At 44.6% G+C, this 18,695-nt stretch overlaps 2 protein-coding genes across 9 annotated transcripts in view; one reads left to right on the forward strand and one right to left on the reverse strand.

Moving 5' to 3' along the window:
• Positions 1 to 4,679: 4,679 nt before the first annotated feature.
• FOXM1 (forkhead box M1) lies at positions 4,680 to 13,626 on the reverse strand. Of its 3 annotated transcripts, XM_065857471.2 has the most exons (9): positions 13,502 to 13,626; positions 11,871 to 12,467; positions 10,769 to 10,917; positions 10,331 to 10,552; positions 9,794 to 9,922; positions 9,189 to 9,233; positions 8,181 to 8,256; positions 7,385 to 7,566; positions 4,680 to 6,852 (listed from the first exon to the last, which is right to left on the reverse strand). In XM_065857471.2, the coding sequence occupies exons 2-9, from the start codon at positions 12,418 to 12,420 to the stop codon at positions 5,806 to 5,808; spliced, it is 2,400 nt and encodes a 799-aa protein (XP_065713543.2). In that variant the 5' UTR covers positions 12,421 to 12,467; positions 13,502 to 13,626; the 3' UTR covers positions 4,680 to 5,805. The 3 variants fall into 3 exon arrangements, with proteins under 3 accessions (XP_065713543.2, XP_065713550.2, XP_065713564.2); XM_065857478.2 differs by lacking the exon at positions 9,189 to 9,233; XM_065857492.2 differs by lacking the exons at positions 7,385 to 7,566; positions 8,181 to 8,256; positions 9,189 to 9,233.
• A 3,489-nt stretch (positions 13,627 to 17,115) lies between these two features.
• TULP3 (TUB like protein 3) overlaps positions 17,116 to 18,695 on the forward strand; it is a 33,179-nt gene continuing 31,599 nt past the window's right edge. For 3 of the 6 annotated variants that reach the window (XM_065849210.2, XM_071814995.1, XM_065849262.2), the window contains exon 1: positions 17,746 to 18,325. Coding sequence is in view for 3 of the 6 variants with exons in the window: in XM_065849262.2 (XP_065705334.2) it covers positions 18,285 to 18,325 (41 nt within the window). In the remaining 3 variants the exon portion in view is untranslated. Of the gene's footprint in view, positions 17,367 to 17,734; positions 18,326 to 18,695 lie in introns of those variants that run through there. The other 3 variants (XM_071814985.1, XM_065849270.2, XM_065849235.2) reach the window with 3 other exon arrangements.

The following is an 18,695-nucleotide window of genomic DNA, read 5'->3' on the forward strand; positions in this document are numbered from 1 at the left end:
GATTAGGGTGATACAAGCAGGGGCTTTTTGCCCTATCCCGTGTGCCTACCATTAGGTAGAACACCCAGTCTTGCAAAATCATTGATAAAATATGCTTTGCTGAGAGATCCTGCCTGAGCCTATTATATTGGCAAGATGATTGTTTTCTACAGCTAATGCTTTGTTATACCCTGAATATCTTTTTATCCAGTTGTAGTTCACCTCTGCTGGAAGAAGAAAGAGGCTGTTCCTGTTCAGGAGCAAACTCACATTTTTCAAGCCTGTCATTTTGCTCTCTAAATCCATAATATTTTTTAAAGAGAAAGGGAGGTATTTTACTAAAAAAGGCATTTTGTTTAGATCTAGACTACATTTGGTAGAAGTAAAGGCCTGACACCCTCACAAAAAGATTGCTTGGTTGTGAAACAGTGTCACTTCTGTATGGGGAAGGGCTCGACTTCTTTCTCCATCAGCCAAGTTGCAAAAGCAAAAAGGAGGCAAGCATCTTTACTCACCTCGTGTCAGGGGGCATCCAGTTCCTTTCAGTGACAAAATTACATATAAGGAACCACTCTCAACTGGTGAAAGAGAATTATCTTCCAGTTTTCATCTGTTGCACTTCTTGCCAGGCACAGGGCAGGATTTTCAGCTGAGTGGTGCACCCACAGCACTTGCTTTCTCCCTGTAGGTTTATGTGTCCCAGATCCTTTGGAAATTATACCTTAAATTAATGTTTTCTTTCACTGGCTAGAAGGTGTTTAGCAGCCTGCTCTGTTATCAGAGCTCAAGGGCAGTCTTGGGATGCTCCTGCACATTACTCAGAAAAGACCTGGGGAGGGCTACACAAGGGGTGTGACTAACTGTGCCTACCTGCTCTACAGCTACAATAAGCTCATGAGAAGACAAGAAGTATAGCTCTGCCCTTACTGAAGAAAGATGGGCAGAGGCATCTACCATCTTACAAAGTCACACCTATACACTATAATCCAAATACTGAGTCGGCAGTGACAGGTGATAACTAGTTTCTGGCCTCTTTTCTCCTCTGTACATCTCCTCTATTCTAAGCCCATTTCACTGCTCTGCTCTTGAACATAGAAGTCTTCAAGTCTTTGCCCAGTTACAACTCCCTATGCTAAACAGACCTCCTGTTTCCTGAGAGCTGCCAATATGACAGTATCGTGACACCCCTATCCCAAATGTCTGAAGATCTTTATTCACAAAGCCTTAACTATGTTTCCCATTCTTCCTTATAAAATACTTTTTTTCCTCCTGCTATTATTGTCATGGACCAACCAAGCCTTTCATCTGGTTAAAACCATAGATCTCTTTTGAGTTATACTTTTTGACAACACTGCTTCATTGCTGTCACTTGCTGAGCAAGTGTGATTTGACGTGTTTCTTATTCCCAGGCCAGAATAAAACTTCAAGTAAGCACTTCAGATCAGCAGTAAGGATGGAGATACGTGGTGGAGCTACTCCTGGGAAGACGTCAGGATTCTTTTGGTTTGGGCTGGCTGTAAGCCCTGCACCTCTGCCAGCTGACAATCAGAAAAAAGAGATCCTGTACAATTTCCAGAGCAATGTTTTCAAAATGTGAAGTTGCAGAGGTTGCAGAGGGAGACACTGACGAAAAGCATGGCTTTTGTCTATGGAAATACCGTTGCAGTTTCAGTGTTGCCCAAGAGTTGTGCTGTTTTAAAGCAGAGCCATGTGTTTTCTGGGGGAGGTTATCAATAATCTTTATTCTTGAACAATGCTGCTGTGTTACCTGTTCTGTCTGTGCCAAGAGTGGGGCAGGGAGGGGCCAGATTTTATATCCCATAACACAATTACCTATATGCTTCCACCTGTCTGAGTCCACTGTATATAGTGCCTCAAACTCCCTAAACTTCAGTGTATGCTCTACTTTTATACAGGGTGCTGTTGCTGCACCCTATTGCAGTGCCCTGTTGTTCTCTTGTCTGTGTCTGATGTGGTGTCCTAGTATTTTTTCACCAGCTCCTGACAGAAGGCGACTGTTCTTCCTCAAAGTAAGACTCAATGTTGTCTCCTGATAATGAGGATGAGGACTGGGGCAAGACCAGGCCCAGGAGTCCTTCAGTGCAGGTCCAACTTTGGTTGAGCTGAACACAGGCTGGTTCTTGCAGTTTGGAGGCTGTATCCATCCAAAGCGGGAGTTCACAGTGTTTTGTTCTTGGACAGGTGTACTTCTCTCTCTTTGACTCAGCTAATTTCTGCAGAACAGAGGCAGACAACCATATCATTGTTCAGCTCTGAGTACTGAATGTGCTTTTGCGTAATGGAGAGGATGATGGACTTGTGCTAGAGAAGTTCTCTGTTATACATCCAACCTGACTGCAGAAGAATTTATGTCCTCAATCAACTCTTTGTTCTCCCTGTGTACCTCAAGTTCAATAATTGGTTCCCCACAGTCCAAAATAATATCTTTAGTTTTGTTCCTCACACAATGTTTTACTTCTGCCTGGCAGCTCCGTCATCTTGTTTTAGCCTTTAGTTCATTACAAACATTTTCAAAACAGAATACTCCTACTCTGCAGCCCTGCTTCCACTGTTCCCACCATGACCTCACTGCATATGCCTCTAGAAACTGAAAGTACAAAGTGCTTGAGTTCCAGTTGTCTTAGTTGTCTCACTTCACTTCTCAGCAATGGCATCTTTGAACACTCCAGTTGTACAAATACAGGATGCCTAAGCAATGACCTCCAGTAACAAACTCTGACAATTTAATCCAAAGGCATCCAGGCAGCTGCATGCTGAGCAATTAGAAGTGCAGCTCTCCTCTGCCTCATAACACGCCTTCCAACACCAGATCACATTCAATTTTGCAGATCTTCTGTGGGCTAGGAATGGGTATTAAAAGCAAGTGTTCACAGAGATGTGACAGCTTTTACTGCTAAAGATGTAAATATCTGTGACTTCCACACTCCAACAACTTCTCTTCATAGTAGTTTATGTGCTGCAGGAACTCATTCCCATAAACAGTGACATGTAAATACCAGCAGGGAAAGAACAGAAAGAGAAGCCAAGACTTTAAGTTTTCAACAAGCTGGCTGCAGTCACTCAGACATAAGTGTGGTGTCTATAGCTTTTTGTAGGACTTCATAGCAGGGAATGTAAAAAGATGAAATTAAGGAAAGGATCCAGGCAGAATATCAGACAAACACTGACAGAGAGAAACAAAGCAGTCTTTCTGAGGGTTGTGGTGGAATTGTCAACAAGCAGGGCTTTGAATTAGGTTGTGCAAAACACTGGGAAATGTGCTGCAGGTAGATATGACTGCTTAACAGTTTTCTTGTTCTCGTCATTTTTTATGCAATTGCCAGAGCTCCCACTGGGGATACTTAGCAGAAGGAGAAACTAGTCACTAGTGTCACTAGGCACTACTGTGATTGAACTACTGTGTTTGAAATATGATGTGAGGTGGCCATCAAAACACCTCAGCTAACAGGGACAGCAAGGGATCAGCTGCCTGAAATTCACACCATCCCAAGGACAAGAGTATCTCATAATTTGATGGAAACGTGATCTTTGGTTAGTTGGATCCTGAATAACAATTGTGTGTATGTGTCTTCTCAGGAACAAGAAGTGAAGTGAAAGGAAGATAGGATGTCTTGAGAAACCCAAGTAGTGTTGACAGCTGTGTAACTAGCTGCTATGTACTAGCAGAAAATATGCCATAAACCACCAAGCGTGTCTCTTCTGCTGCCTCATGAGCGCCATCTTGCCTTCTGTCTGCATTTCTTCTTCACCCTGAGCCTAAATTTAGGTTTATAGCTTTGCTCTCAGCTCTCCTCCATGAACACAGATGTGCTGTGTAGCTTTGACTAGTTTTCACAGCAATCTGTTGCAATTTCCTGATTAGAAAATAACAATCTCGCTCCAGCTGGAGGGCATGAACTCCTTACTAGAGGACATTTGCAGAGAATGAATCAAGACCTCCTGCCCTAATGGCAGTCTTCGCAAATCAATACAGTTCTCAGTCCTAAAGCTTTCTGAAGTCCTTTCTTATTTCCTGTTTAGAGGCAAAGAAACCCTGAGACTCAGTCAGAAGTGATGGAACTTCAACTTCTCATCACTGACAAACAACTTCTGGCCCAAAATTCATATGGCAGCCTTGTAAAACATTTTTCATTTTTGGTCTCAAGCTGACCAGTCATTTGTGCTAAGCAGACAGAAATGCAGATCAGGGGGTCCAATATTCCTTCTCAGAAAAACTGAAACAATAATCACCAATACAAAGTGCTTGAAACAACTTCTAAGGGCAAATAACCTCAAGCACAGGAGAGAACTGCAGTTTCGAAAACCACACACATCTGAATCCAGTTTGGTGTTTATAGGTGAAAACAGAAATACATACTTTTGAGTGAGGCTTGTTTTGCATTTCTAAAGTACAGAAACTAGCTTGCTGGCAGTATTCTGATATTTTAGACTAAATTAGTATGTTCCCAACTTGTAAAGTCAGGACTGGCCTCTGAACAGCAGGAAAAAGTATATTATATGAAGTAAGGGGGTTGAGCAGCCAAATCCAATGTGGTATGGCCAGAGGAATACTGAAAGTGTCTTAATGATCACTTATGTGATCACAGAAAAGACGTTAGACAAGCAAAAATCAGTTATTCATGCTAAGGCCTAGTCTGAGCACACTGCTAAGAGCAAAAACACTAAAGACAATACACAGCTGTGTTCCCACAGAAGCTTTATTGAGTATGTAGATGCATGAACCATCATTTGCCTGTAAGCAGAAAGATCAGGTCTGTTCCATGGCAATCTCCTCTTTTGACATGACTTCTAGAGAACTGGGATGAGTTGTCCTATTGCACCAAGAGAAGCTATACTTTGTGTTTCCAGAGGTCACTTTTTAGTAAGAATATCAGCATTTATAGGTTCTTTTTTTACTTTTTCAACTGATGATTGTAGCAGCTTTAACCATTCAACAGAAATCCATCTTACTGCAAAAGTGACTTTACCTAGTCCTCTAGGTACATAATAATAGGACTCTGGAACCAGAAGAGTTATAGAGCTTGATGCAAGCTCTTCTTGATCGCAGCCTGGGAAGAGGAAACCAAGCCAAAATTTTATGCTGCAATCTAGATAACCTGTTTCAGCTTGGCTTGAGTCACATACAGGTGATTCTTCAGATCTTTGCCCCAGTAACCTTCAGAACGGTCTAGATCAGTGTGTTTCAAAAGTCAAAGAAAAACTTTTTTTGAGCTCTCATCTAGGGTAGAAGATTACAGGAGATGTGGAACATATGGAAAACACTCTAAGTCAAACCCTTTACCAGCCCAAATATTCCCATAACCCTACAAGAATAAAAATCTTATTATAATTAAGGGCTAGTTTAAGGAATGTACAGTATTTACAGCCATTAAAACTATACGGAAGATACTAAGTAATAGGAGAATGAAGTAAAGGGAAGTAAGGACAGAGTTAGGAGGTTCCTACGCTCTTTCCTATTGTACATAACTGAGGAGTGCATCCATTTCCTCTGGTATGTTGAACAGCAAATACAATTCAGGGCCTGCCTAGACATTCTCTTGATAGCCTCTCTCCAAGCACTCTCACCTCTACCACAAGGTTAAAAAGGTTCTATCCCGTTTCACATAAAATAGTCTATTGCAGCTTATAAATACAGCTCATAGCAGCTAACGGGCCTGTCTCCCAGCTTAGCAGGAGTCAATAATGCCCTGTGTTCCCATGAATGTGGGAATTAGTTAAAAGCAGTCTCCTTAGGCTACATGAACAGATCTCAGAAGAGTGCTTTCTGTAATACCAGAACAAGCCAAATTCAGTCCTCAGGCCAGTTTACTTCAGTTCAGGTATGAGCTGAGACCAACTAATGTCTGTTCCTAAGTTTTCATCCTCAAGACCAGGAAAACTGATATCTAGAAGGATTTTGCTCAGACTGTCATTCATGGTGTCTAGGATCAGGCCCTCCATGAGTGACCGGTTTTCAGTAAAGCCACTGGCTGGCAGTTCAACAGTTGACTGCTTAGTAGACTCATGAGTGAAAGCTGGAGAGCTCATGAGGGGTGCATGCACTATGTCACTGGATTCTGTATTGAGCAGTTCCTGAGGGGAGTCAAAGAGGGCATTTTTAAGCGGCGTGCTGTTGAAGTCCAGCAAGTCCTGGTTCTCCTGGAGGGGTGTGAATGGCAACTGAAGGGTTCTCACTGGACTGAAGTCCAGCTCATGACTTCCCTTGGATAAGAATGCAGACTTCCAGGGATCGAGGCCTCCTAGTGGGGAGTTGGTAGTTGCTGAGACTTTGCTGGGAGTGGAAGAAACTGGCAATTTGCTGAAAATCTCCTTGACTGGTGTTTTAAAGGGCCCCTCTTCCCCCTGTGAGCAACTAAACTGTGACACATTCTCAAGAGGCTGGCATTCCTGAAGGAAAGGGGGGTCTGTCCCTAACTGGTAGGGGTCAAAGCCATTGCTTTCTGGCAAAACAAGAACAGGCTCTTCTGAGCATGGCAGTGCTAGGTGCTGTTTCCTTCTGGATCTTCCCACTTCCAGCCTTTCACGCCTCTTTATAACTAACGTGTCACCATTAGATGGTGACTTCAGTATGGTGAATTGTTTCTTCTCTTTTGTGGATGAGACTGGGAGGAACAAGCCTGGCTCTTCCTTTACTGTTAGGGTTGAGGCAAATGGGGACAGGCAGTCATCCAGTTGAGAGCTTTCTTCCTCCTTTATACAGATGTTCTCAGGGAAAGAAGCTGATTCCTCACCAGGCTGGCAGCTTGTCTCCTTCAGGGAATGTGTTGGGGAAAATGAAAGTTCATCACATTGACTCTCCTCCTTGATAGCAGCCATGGGTAAAGAGGATGGCTCTTCTGCAGAGAGTGACATCTAGAAAGAAATATAAGTGATATGCAGTCAGTAAGCAAGGATCTGACCCACCTAAAAGGCAAATGATAGTGAAAGGAAGAAAAGAAAGACTGTCACTTAAGGACAGCAGAACAGTTAAGAGGAGGATCTTCAGAAAGTAGTAACTATAACAGCTAGAGATTGATCTCTGTGTGAAGTTGATACAAACAAGTCCACAGATCACATGGAAAGGATTTTAGCTCAGTTGACTGGAAGTCATGCACTTCAAAGCACTTCTGCTATGAGGAACTCCCAGGAGTACACAGGGAAGGAGACCTGAATACTTTTGGAAGATTGTAAGCCCTTTGATTCCTCCTACATGTGAAATAATGAAATAAGGACAGCTTTCCCAGAAAACATGGAAAAAATAAAAGACAAAAACCTGATGTTATCAAAAGAAAAAGAACACAGGGGAAAGAGAAATCATAGCAGGACAGAATATAAAGCAGCAGGCACACAAAGGAAAATAGGATTATGGTTAGACTGGATGGCAGACAGAAAACAAGAAACCAACCTTTGGAGCAATGCGCACACGCTTATTGCTCCGGAAAGTCTCTGAGCTGTTGAGGGATGCTCCCTGTGTCATGGGTAGAGGAACCTTCATAGAAGGTTGCAAGACAAGAGGCTGACTCAAAGGAAACTGGATTGGAACCAGGTAGGAGTTGATGCGAGGAAGCAAAGGCTTCATCTTTCGTCCTGGAATGGAAAAGAATGGACTTTCTAGCCTCTTGCCCTTCCACTACAACCTCCCGAAACCCAGGCATTTAACAGGAAGTCCTTCTAAATACCCCAAAGTAAACATCCAATCAGAGATAGACCCACCTGACTTCTCTGCTAATTTTGAGGACACAAATCCCAAGCCAGAAGGCCTCATGAACAAGAAAATAGTCCTTCATACAGATCCTAGCCCTCAAGTTGGGGCAAGCTCTGCTCTCACTCCATATGAGTACCCAATCTCCACCATCCTCTCTGAAACAGCAATGCTGCCGTCAGCTCCAAACCTGACAGTAGGAAGCCTAAAAGCTGCTAAACCTGGATAACAGTTGCCACTTTTATTCCTTAGGGCAGGGGTGTCAAACTTGTTTTCACTGGGGGCCACATCAGCCTTGTGGTTGCCTTCAAAGGGCCAAATGTAATTTTAGAACTGTATAAAGGTAACTACTCCTACATTCAGCCCTTTGAAGGCAACCACAAGGCTGATGTGGTGCCCAGTGAAAATGAGTTTGACTCCCCTGCCTTAGGGTATCTGGGAGAGTGCTTCAGATTTATGGGACTGATTCTCTTTGGCCTAGGCTGATGTAGACACTCACGTGCATTCTGGGGTTCAGCTTTGCTGCTGTTGCTTCCCGTGGTCTTCTGAGGATCAGGAAGATGTCGCTTTTGCTTCTGCAGTCATTGTGAAATAAGAAAGAGGAGAGGGAGAAAAGAAAGAGATTTAAAGAGAAAAATCCATCTTTATTCTGTTGCCTCATTTAGAACTGTGAATCCAGAAACCTGTGTTGCACTAATACAGAGAGAGCAGTTGTTAGGACCAAGCACTCATGCCAGCTTTATCTCTGTACCACTTGATGTTTTGCAGCCATGCCATCTCAAGGCCAGCTGCCAACCAAAAGCTGTGTAGAAAAAGATGGCATAACAGAGCTGCTCCAGTTGCAGGCTCTACTGCAGAAGTGACCTGATTTTGGTGTCTGAGGAAAGTGAATAGGATAAATTTATTGTATATTGGATCTCTATACAAAGTATAGACCAGATAAATGTTTAAGTGGAATAGCACAGGCAACAGAGGAATCAGAAGTCTAAGCAGATGGAAAGAAGGCCAGGGCTGTAGCTGTGACAGAAAAGTGACTGGCTGCTTGAAAATCTGTCATTGTTAACACTGGCAAATGCAAGAGAGACAGCAAACAAGTTCATCCTTCTGAGAGTCACAGTGCAGCTGAATTCCAAAATGAAAAAGAAGCACAGAGAGATTCTATTATCTCTGGATCTGAGCCCTAGAACAGATTGGGACTGCTGCCATGAAGATCAAGATTTTACAAGAAATCTGTCTGGACTTGTTCTCTGAAGCCTGTTGGTGCCCACTGCATCCCAGCAGTAGGCTTCTAGAAAAGCTGTACAGCTCTACCAGCTGTAGAGAGAGCATATTATCTGACGGCAATTAATCTTTGGCTTAACTCCTTTCCACAAAAGGGTGTGCATGGAGTTATATGACCAGGTGCAGTAGTGACCAAGTCCCCCTCCCCAAGCCTCTTGTCCTTTCCTTCAGTGACTGGCAAGAGAAGAATGGAAGCCCAAGCCCCGAGCCAGAGGGTAAGTCTTACTGATTCAGAGCGCTCAGGCGATGTTGGTGACCCCAAGTCCAGTGGCTGGTGGCAGCAAGGCATTGAGAGGGAGAAAAATAAGATGAAGTTATCAACCAAAAGGGAACAAATGAGACATTTTAACCTTGTATAATCTGAGCAAACACTGCAGAAAACACAGAAGAGTCTAAACACACCTATACCAGACTCACAAGCTCTGTTTCTCCCTCAAATTGATACTTCCAAAAGTACCGAGCTGGAATAGAGCAATTCCATCCTATGACTCTCTAATCAAACAGTATAGGAACTCCTGGTTGACTTCAGTGGAAAGTTTCTCGCTACAAATTTGAATCAGACCCATGGAAAGAGGTTGAACAAGTTCACTATTACATTTGGCACACCACCTGAAGGATAAACATCCCACAGAAGCTCCAGTTCATATGCACAGCCACAGCTCCTTTCTTTCAAACACAGACCTTGTCTGTTTTTCAAGAGAAGTGACTGAATCCAGCACAAAAAAGCTGATGTCAAAGCAACTTAACTTTCCTGTTACAATAAGGTGCATATGGCTAGTGTGGCACTTCAGAACTGGCTAGCCTGTCCTGGTCTTTGCATAAGGCACTCACCTTAAATACCTGGTCCAATGTCAGGCAACGGTTTGCATCAGGGTGAATAGTCCAGAACGAGATTTTACCACTAGCAGATGTCTCACGGACAAACATATCATGAAGGGACAGGTTGTGCCGAATGGAGTTCTGGGGAAAAAGGAATGAGAAGGAAGTTGAAAAGGGGTAGTTTTCTTATCAGCACAGCAGGGTCTACCTGAGACATGACTGTCTGGCAGAGGGATTACATTCCAAAATGTTGACAACATGGACCTTCATATTCACTGCCTACCCAGCCAACTCTTACTCTATTTACTCTTGAGATCCCTGTTCTTACTCCAGTGATTAAACATCCCATCATCTTGCCTAAGTGGAATGAGAAAACGGATAGAAGAAGTGGAACAGGGAACATATGAAATGAGAGGGTATCTGAGGTGGGGTGTTTAAATTAATTTCCATATTGCTCTGCAGGCCAGGGAACAACTTTTCATTTTCATCCAGAAGGCTTCTGATAATGTCACCCTGTGGCCCACAGCAACTAGATTGCCTGCTTGTTACCTTCCAACCTGGCTTAGCCACATGTTTAAAATATGGGAAGTGATCCTCAATCCAGGTATAGATGTCCTTCAGAGTCATACGCTTCTTCTCAGTGCTGTTGATGGCAAACTGGATCATGGCCATGTAGGAGTAAGGAGGTCGTTCCGACACTGAACCCTGCCATGAGGGGGAGGAGGTGGCAGTGGCAGTAGGAATTGCAGCAGCAGTAGGATCTTCTGCAGTCTGAGAGACAGAAGGAATGAAACATGAGTGCTCACAAAGCTGACAAGGACCACAGAACAGCCCTGGATCCTCCAGGTTCTGCTATTGAAATCAGTAAAGGCCAAACTTGGGTTACTTAAAGATGGTGATGCCTAGTTCTTGCAAGTCTTCTGATCCACATGGATTATCTCCTTATGAAAAGTTTCAGCACATACTCCATTGTCTTCTCCTACTTACCTTGATTTTTTCCCGCAGAGGTATCTGGTTCTCTTTCTCTGTGTCTCCCTTCACAGAACAGGGACTTAGCCCACCAGATCTCATCTTCCCCAGCCACTGGATGTTAGTGAGACTATCGTCCAACACAGAGCTCATTGTCTTGCCACTGCCTGTTGGGACAACAAGCCCATAGCTCTGCTTACTCACAAGTAACCCTCTCCCCCAAAACGAAGGCATACTTCCAGAAGAGGTATCTCTGTCTCAAGATAGGGACAAGATGGTATTGCAATGCTAATGTTTTTTGTGGAAGGAATTCAACCTTGAATCTGACCAATTTCTGAAAAAAGCTGCAGCCTTAAAAACAAGCATTCGAACCAAACTACTGCTCTAAATCGAAACAGGACAATGTTGATTCAGTATTTCAATAATTCAAATATTTTTAGCTAAAGGATGAATCTAGTATGCAGAGGCCAAGGAAGGTGGTGACAACCTCCAGCTGAAAGATCTAGCACAGTACCCAAGTCAGAAGCTCATGTGACTGCACGTTTCTGAACTGCAGCAATGAAAACTAATAGAGTTTTGTCATTTTTCATTAGGTTGGTTGTACAAATGCAGCTATTGCAGCTGTCTGTGTGTTCCTGGCAGACAGTACTATACTCTGAGATAAGACTTTCTACAACTCAAGAGCTACATCGCTATTTTAAGTTGCAAATACAAATTTGATCTGAGCAACGTTTCAAAGTAAAATTCATCCTAATTCTAACACCTTTTCCACAGCTTCATGAGACAGCCAAGAAGGAAACAGACTTGCCACTTAGTTATTGAAGAATGGGAATCATCTCTTTTTCAAACTCTAGGTCTATATGTTTTGTCACTGACTAGGGTACTCTATATTAGTCTTGAATTCAGCCATAACCCTTTTGCTAAATGAAACTTAGTATTTTGTTCTTCTAGACTTGACTTCCTAAAGCCAGCCCTTTCTTCCCCTAGCACTAAAATTTTGCTTTGCTATACACCTTTTTATGCCATCTCTTCCACCAAAAAGTACTACTCTCATTGGCCCACTTCACATCCCTTTGTCTATCTGACAAAAAAAAAAAAAAAAAAGATAAAGTTTACATACTGTTGTTCTCCTGTTCCTGTCCAAGCACCAAATCAAGTCCTGAATGGCAGTGCATTGTCTCTCCTGCAAGACCAGGTGTCTGTTTAACATTGTTGTCTCTTTCTTGACCACCTGCAGCCTTGGTTGCTGCACTGTGTTTCTTCTCTGATGGGAGATGCTGTGATTGTGTTGGACGTGCTGAATGAGACGTGCCCTCACTGCTAATGAGAATGAACTTGTTTGGCCCATTGTTGCCGCATTCCTTTCCTTTTGCTGTCAGTGCCTCTATGATGCTCTGGATATCAGCATTTGTAGGGATGGCCACCACTTGTGTGTTGGGCATGGTAGGGTGGTCAATTATCTTTATTGCTGCTGGGAATTTCTGCAGGATACAGTTCCTTTTGTCTCTGGGTTGGCTGTTGTGTCGGTCCTCCTGGCTGTGCTCCTGCATAGGAATCTTTTCATCCTGACCACTGCTCTCATCTTTTGCTGAAGTACTGGATATGTCTTTCTGTGGGAGGGTCAGTTTCCGTCTTTTGAGAATTAAGGGCCTGCGAGGGCTGGTCCTCATTATTGGTCTATACAGTCACTCTCCATTGAAAGGGACAAGAACAAATCCTGCAAAACACGAGATTCAACGTAACAGTGCAGAGGGCAAGAACAGCTAGGAAAGGTGCAGCAAACTGCTAAGAGTCTCCCACAGAACACACATTCTCAGCAATTGGTACGAAGATAGGAACAAACAAAAAAACCACACACACACACACACACAAAAAAAAAACCACCACACACAAAAAAACCAAACAACAAAGTCTCAGTAGGAATCACCTGCATAGATACAAACTACGAAGAGTCCAGCAGATAAAAACTATGTGCAGAGAGCAGACAGCCCTAAAATTAGGTGCTACCCAGCAGTCGGAGACCAGCAATAGAAATGCTCAGCATTACAAACAGGCACACATGTGACCCTCTGCAATCTACTCCACACTCTTAGAAAAAGATCACTGGAAAACAACGACAGAAGAATCACCCTTCATCAGACTCAAAAAGGTTGCATCCCTGCGGGAGTTTACCACTTTAAAAGGCCTCGAGCTGCTACCACCAGTACAGGCCCAGGAGCAACTGTGTGTCCGTACGGCCCCGCGGGTGGGAAGAGGGAGTGTTAAAAGGCTCCTTCTTCACCCACTCCAACCCCAACCCTGCCGTGCCTGCCGGTGAGTGCCTCAGGGCATCCCCGCCTGAGTTTGAGCCTAGACGTTTCCCTCTCCCAGCCGCCCTCCACTCTTAGCCTGGCTCTCGCGAGGTTGCCGGCCTCTGCCGCCGCCGGCCTCTGCCGCCGCCGGCCTCTGCCGCCGCCGGCCTCTGCCGCCGCCGGCCTCTGCCGCCGCCGGCCTCTGCCGCCGCCGGCCTCTGCCGCCGCCGGCCTCTGCCGCCGCCGGCCTCTGCCGCCGCCGGCCTCTGCCGCCGCCGGCCTCTGCCGCCGCCGGCCTCTGCCGCCGCCGGCCTCTGCCGCCGCCGGCCTCTGCCGCCGCCGGCCTCTGCCGCCGCCGGCCTCTGCCGCCGCCGGCCTCTGCCTCAAACTACTGTGGGGAGACACCGGGGAGCAAGAAGTGGTGGTGGATGGAGGGTGCTGGGCGCAGATCACGACTCACCAACTCCCCAGCCAGACAGCAAGTAAGGAGGGAAGCAACAACTCCAGCACTTCCGGGCTCGGCTGCTGTTCGCAGAAGAGATCGTTTCCCGGTTTGAATTTGGCGCCTGGCGACTCGTTGGCACCACGTGACGGCCTGGGCTAATGAGAGGGGCGGAAGTGGGGCGAGACCAGGCCAATCGGCTGCGGCGGCGGGGGATACGGATGTGGCGGTGACCTGGGAAGAGCTGGGGCTGTCCCCACCTCGGCAGAGGCAGCCTCGGGAGCTTCCTACAAGCTGGCTCGGGCTGGGAGCCTTGCCGTGTGCCTGAGCACCAGTCGCTGACGTCGGGTAGTCCTTCGTGAAAAGCTGAGGGAGCTTCACCGTTTAACGGGTGTTGCGGCTGTATCTGGCTAGGGGGTTCGCAGCACTCCCTGAGGAGGCCGTGTGTTTGGTGAGCAGTCAGGCTGCTGCAGTCTTATGTATTTGGTAAGATAATGCATTTCTCAGAAAACGTTTTATTTTAAATTTCTCGTTTGTGCTAATCTGTTTCTGAATGAAAAATTAAATTCAATGTAATTTAAATTAAAGCTTATTCACTAGGTGAAAAAAAAATCTTGTAAGATATGTAGAATACAGGAGGGAAATGTCAAGTATGTTCTGTATTTAAAAACTTTAAAAATCCTGAAATTAAAAAGTATGGGTAGTTAGCAACTGGAAATGGAAAGACTTCTGGTTATCTTGGCCCTACAATATTTCTTGGGAGTACTAACAGTTTTATGGGTTAAATTGAAAAATGGAAACAAGTTTTTATGATTATAAGTTCTTTAACCATTCTTTTCCTGTGACTAGACTAGATATTGAGCTAATATGAATAAATTATTTATGTTTTTTTTGATAGATGATGACATAGCTGGTTCAGTAGATCAGCTACTCCCATTCAAATTGTTTTTCTCTTCTTTCCTAGTGGCTTGAATTTCCTTAAAATTTCAGTGGCCAAGCCTATTCTAAATATAGTTGGTTCTATATTTCGGTATTTTAGTCAGGCCTTATCATAGATGGATTTCTTCCAAATTACTTCTAAATTTTTTTAATGAAGAAAAATGCCTCTGTGTGTTTGCCTGTGAAAACACATATTTTAAATACAAAACATAAGAAATAAGATTTTTTTCCAGTAACACTGAGTCTTTCTCAAAGGCAAACTCCTTTTGCTGCTGGATCACTTGCTTTGTTTATGTGTCCCCCAGTGTATTTGCCTATTGGCTTTAGTGAAGCTTTGGAGCATTTATCTATTCTGCTGTGCATTTCTAAATCTACCTGAAATTTGACAGAAAGTCAAACTGGTAGGACAAAGTCTGTATAGAGATGTGGACAATATACCACTGCATAAATGTTTTACTTTTGTTAAAAACTAGATCTGAAGTTTCCAAACAAGTTTGTCTTCAAGTCCATTTATTTGCCTTCTACAGATTTGAGAGCTCTTTAGCATCTCCTTGGGTGCTTTCCTCTTTTTCCAATTGGCTCTAACAAGCACCATGAGGTTTCTCGGTGTTTTTACCGTATCTTTTGATGCCTCCGAAGAAGAAATGTACCCACAAATCCAGGAAGGCAGAGCTGGTATTCCTTGAGAGGCCGCAAGAGGGACCCGTCCATTGCTATGAAACTCCACTACGTTCGGCTGAGAATCCAAGACGCGTTCCTACAAAACCTGTAGACCGGAATACCTCTGCTGCCTGGGTTGGTATCGAACATCCCACAGTGATAGTTTTTCAGTTTTGCCTGTATGTTACACGTTGAGGTACTAAATGTTTTGTTTAAATCTGACACTGCTGAATTTAGAGAATATTGGCTTTCACTTCAGGATTATTTGATCTAACCTGCCATCTTTTCCATTCTGTGTGTTTTGAATAATTTCTCTCTGTATCATTCTTCTAATGGGCTCCTTTTCTGGTCAGAAAAAGTATTTCAGGGACTGTTTGCAATGTCCTAAGACACTCCTTATATCATGTAATGGAAAGATTGTTTCTTTTTTAAGCAAACAGGTGCTGCAAAGACATTTACAACAGTCATCACCTAGGAGAACTCTGTTCAAGTGTTATTGCTGCTTGACTGTCTGCTCTTCTACAAAGCAGGCTTGGGAAGTGTGGTTTCAAACCTGCATGAAAGACTCCTTTGTTCCTGGTGACCTGGAGTTATTTTTGTCATGCCTTAACCCTGAATTATCATATGTTCAATTTTTAAATTTTTTTTATATGCTTGAGTCAGTTAGGTTTATGGCTTCTGAAATATTAAGTAAAATAACTACGGTTAATAAGCATTCTTTTTGTTTGGAAGAGGTGGAAATGCTCACACTGGTACTTGGCTCTTTGATTTCAAATATACAATGATTCTAAAGTTTGTTTGAAGCTATCAGCACTGAAACTGTTACATATTTTTGAATTTGAAGATCCTGGTAGGTTTGTAACTTTTTGAATCATCCTCTGCAGAGTTTCTGTTGACTTGATTCAGTGGCAACTGATTTTCTGCTCCTTTCTTCTTGATGTTATCTAAGTTTTTCATACCTTATTGACTGCTAGATTCCTACATTGGTAAAGAACTACCCTACATGTCCTCTGAAGCCAGGAAATCATCTCCTCAAAGTCAGCGGTTCACCTATGTTCTTACAAGTATGTGCCAGGATACAATTGTCAGGGAATAATTTATTTCTTCCTGCACAAAGGCTTTGCACTCAAACAGTTCAGTTGTACAGCATACAGTCACTATCCTTAATTAAATTGCACTTAGTTTTTTTGAGGGACTAATGCAGCAACTTAGGAATGCTGAAAGTGATCTGTAATTATCATAGCTAGAACCTAGTTTCGTGTGCTCTAAGGAAAAACAAATTGCAAGAAGTAGAACCTGACTCTTTTTGTTTATACTCAAGAAGACAGAGAATACCATAATAAGGATTTCCAGGTTTTGAGCAAGAGTCCAGATTCTTTCAAAGAAATTGTTGAGCTTTGACCATATTCTATAGAAAACTGATTTTAGAAGTGGCTTTTGGCTGATTTGTTACTCCAGAATAGAGAGATTATCTGTATTTTGAAGTAAATATGTTTTGAGGGAATATTCTTAGAGGCTTATTAACATAATCTAAGGTGATGGAGCTAAGTGGGAATCCTTTAAATAACTTTGGATTGCTCTCAGTTCAACTCCCTCAGGGAGACTGAGAATGTAGTTCATTGAATCTATTCAGAGTTGTGCTAAGACACAGAAGAAAAAAAAACACAAACAGAATCCAGGTTTGAACTATTTTAAATCTACAGGGGTTACAGGAGTAGACACAAGTTAGACTTTTGTTTAAAACTCACATCTTGAGTGCTTTTTAAGTTGCCAGAGAATAGCTCACTTGCACCCCAATCACTTTTCAGAGAAGAGTGGCAAAACATGATGAGGTTCAGAGGTATGTCCTGCTTAGCAGCTGTTAGTAATGATTTTCTTAGCTGTAGACCAGAAGACATAGTGAAAAAAGATTTGATAGGTGAGCGAGTAGAATCAGGTTGGCATTCCTTTTGTCTGGAGAATATTTTTTTTATTATTATTATTACTATGTCTTTCCCTTCAGGTGTGTCCACAATTTGAAACAACTAAGTCAGTGGTGTTGAAAGCTTGCCAGAAGAAGCATTGTGGTCCTCATAGACATCAGAATCAGGATGTCAACCACAGTTTATTTCATGCAGGAGGAGCTTGTCAAAGAGCTACAGCCTGCACATTTCCTTCTTTAAGTTTTAAGAATCCAGATCGATATGCAGTCCAGCCCTTGGATCATCCAAATCACTCAAGAAAGAACACACAGCGCTCTCACAGCCAGCCCAAAAAAGGGACAACAGCAAAAGCCAACCTCCAGGTGAACAGTCTGGAAAACTGTAGTGAAATACCTTTGTTACCTGCTCCTCAGCCTGTGGAGCCAGAAGTCTATAGTCCCTCAGATGTAGACACTCCACAGGTGCCTTCCGTAACACACTGGAGGTGCAGCAGCACTCTACCACAACTAAGTAGCCATGCTTGGCATGCAGAAAAAGAGCTGGCATTCGGTATTGATCCCTGTGGGAGAGGGGAGTCAGCAGCAATACTAGTTACAGATACTCCCGAGCATGAGTATGGAGTAAAGGTTACTTGGAGACAGCGGCCTCAACTAATGAAATACCTGCAGGAAAGAGGGAAGCTGCGTGCTGCTGATGTACTGGTGAAGGCAAACCCTGAGCTCTCAAGGAGGCAGGCTGACATCTAACTTGGTGGGAAAAGACATGTTCCAATGTTACTTTCAAGGATGAAGAGGGTAGATGATTTAAGTCAAGCCCTGTGCTAATGCTAGCTGCCTTCTCCTGATGAATGCCACAAAGGTGCAGAGGGTATTTTCTTGGGGATGGGGTATGTTGGGCCAGGCTCCCTTGGGGAAGGGGGCTCTGAAAAGAGCTTTCTAAGCGACGTGGCTTCTTGAAGGGGTTGTTACTCCAACTCTGGACGAGGCAGAGGGTAGTGAGCACCACAGCCTTGCCCTTACTCTCCCCCATGCGCCCCCCGGCGCTGCTGGCGCAAAGACCCGCCCTCGCCCTACGGCGCGCGGGAGAAGGGGGCGGGCCTGGGCTCGGGCCCGGCGCAAGTGGCTCTTGTCCTGCCGAGGCGCCGCGGCCAATAGACGGCCCGTGTGCTGCGCTTTCAACCAATGGCGCCGCACTTCAGTACCGAGTTCCGTTGCCAAGGGTAGCGGTGAGGCCGGAGCTGGGTGCGGCGGCCTGGACCCATAGCAACAGCGAGGCTGGGGATGGAGGGCCCGAGGGGCCGAAGTGGCCCTATCGACGACAGGTAAGAGGGGTCGTGGGCGGCAGGAACCCGCGGGTGCCTGGCCGAGGCCAGGGGTGCCGGCGGGCGGGTGCAGTTTCGGGGAGGCGACCTGACCCGGGGCTGCGTCCAGCTCTGCCTTGCATCAGAAGCGGCGCCCACCCGGCTGTAGAGCGCCAGATGGTGAGTTGAGCGGCCGCAGCGAGGCCTGGGCGGACAGAGCCGCATGCCGCTGTGTGGCGTCACTGAGGCTGCTGGCGCGCGCAGGGCAGCGAGCAGTGGCGTGAACACCCGCCGGGTAACGTTGCGCTGTTGGGGCGGTGGTGCACTCGTAACACCCGCTTCCTGCCCGCGCGTAACGGCTGTGTAACCCGGTTGTACTGTATGCACTTAA

The sequence above is a fragment of the Patagioenas fasciata genome, chromosome 1 (genome assembly GCF_037038585.1).
Source record: "Patagioenas fasciata isolate bPatFas1 chromosome 1, bPatFas1.hap1, whole genome shotgun sequence".
In the NCBI taxonomy this organism is placed as follows: domain Eukaryota; kingdom Metazoa; phylum Chordata; class Aves; order Columbiformes; family Columbidae; genus Patagioenas; species Patagioenas fasciata.

Bases quoted from the DNA above. Each gene is read 5' to 3' on its own strand.
- FOXM1 (XM_065857471.2), bottom strand. From the start codon at position 12,420: ATGAGGACCAGCCCTCGCAGGCCCTTAATTCTCAAAAGACGGAAACTG. The intron at 10,553-10,768 runs GTAAGTAGGAGA...TCTGTCTCTCAG, and splicing joins CTCTGCGGGAAAAAATCAAG to ACTGCAGAAGATCCTACTGC. The intron at 8,257-9,188 runs GTAAGACTTACC...CAATGACTGCAG, and splicing joins CGCCTGAGCGCTCTGAATCA to AAGCAAAAGCGACATCTTCC.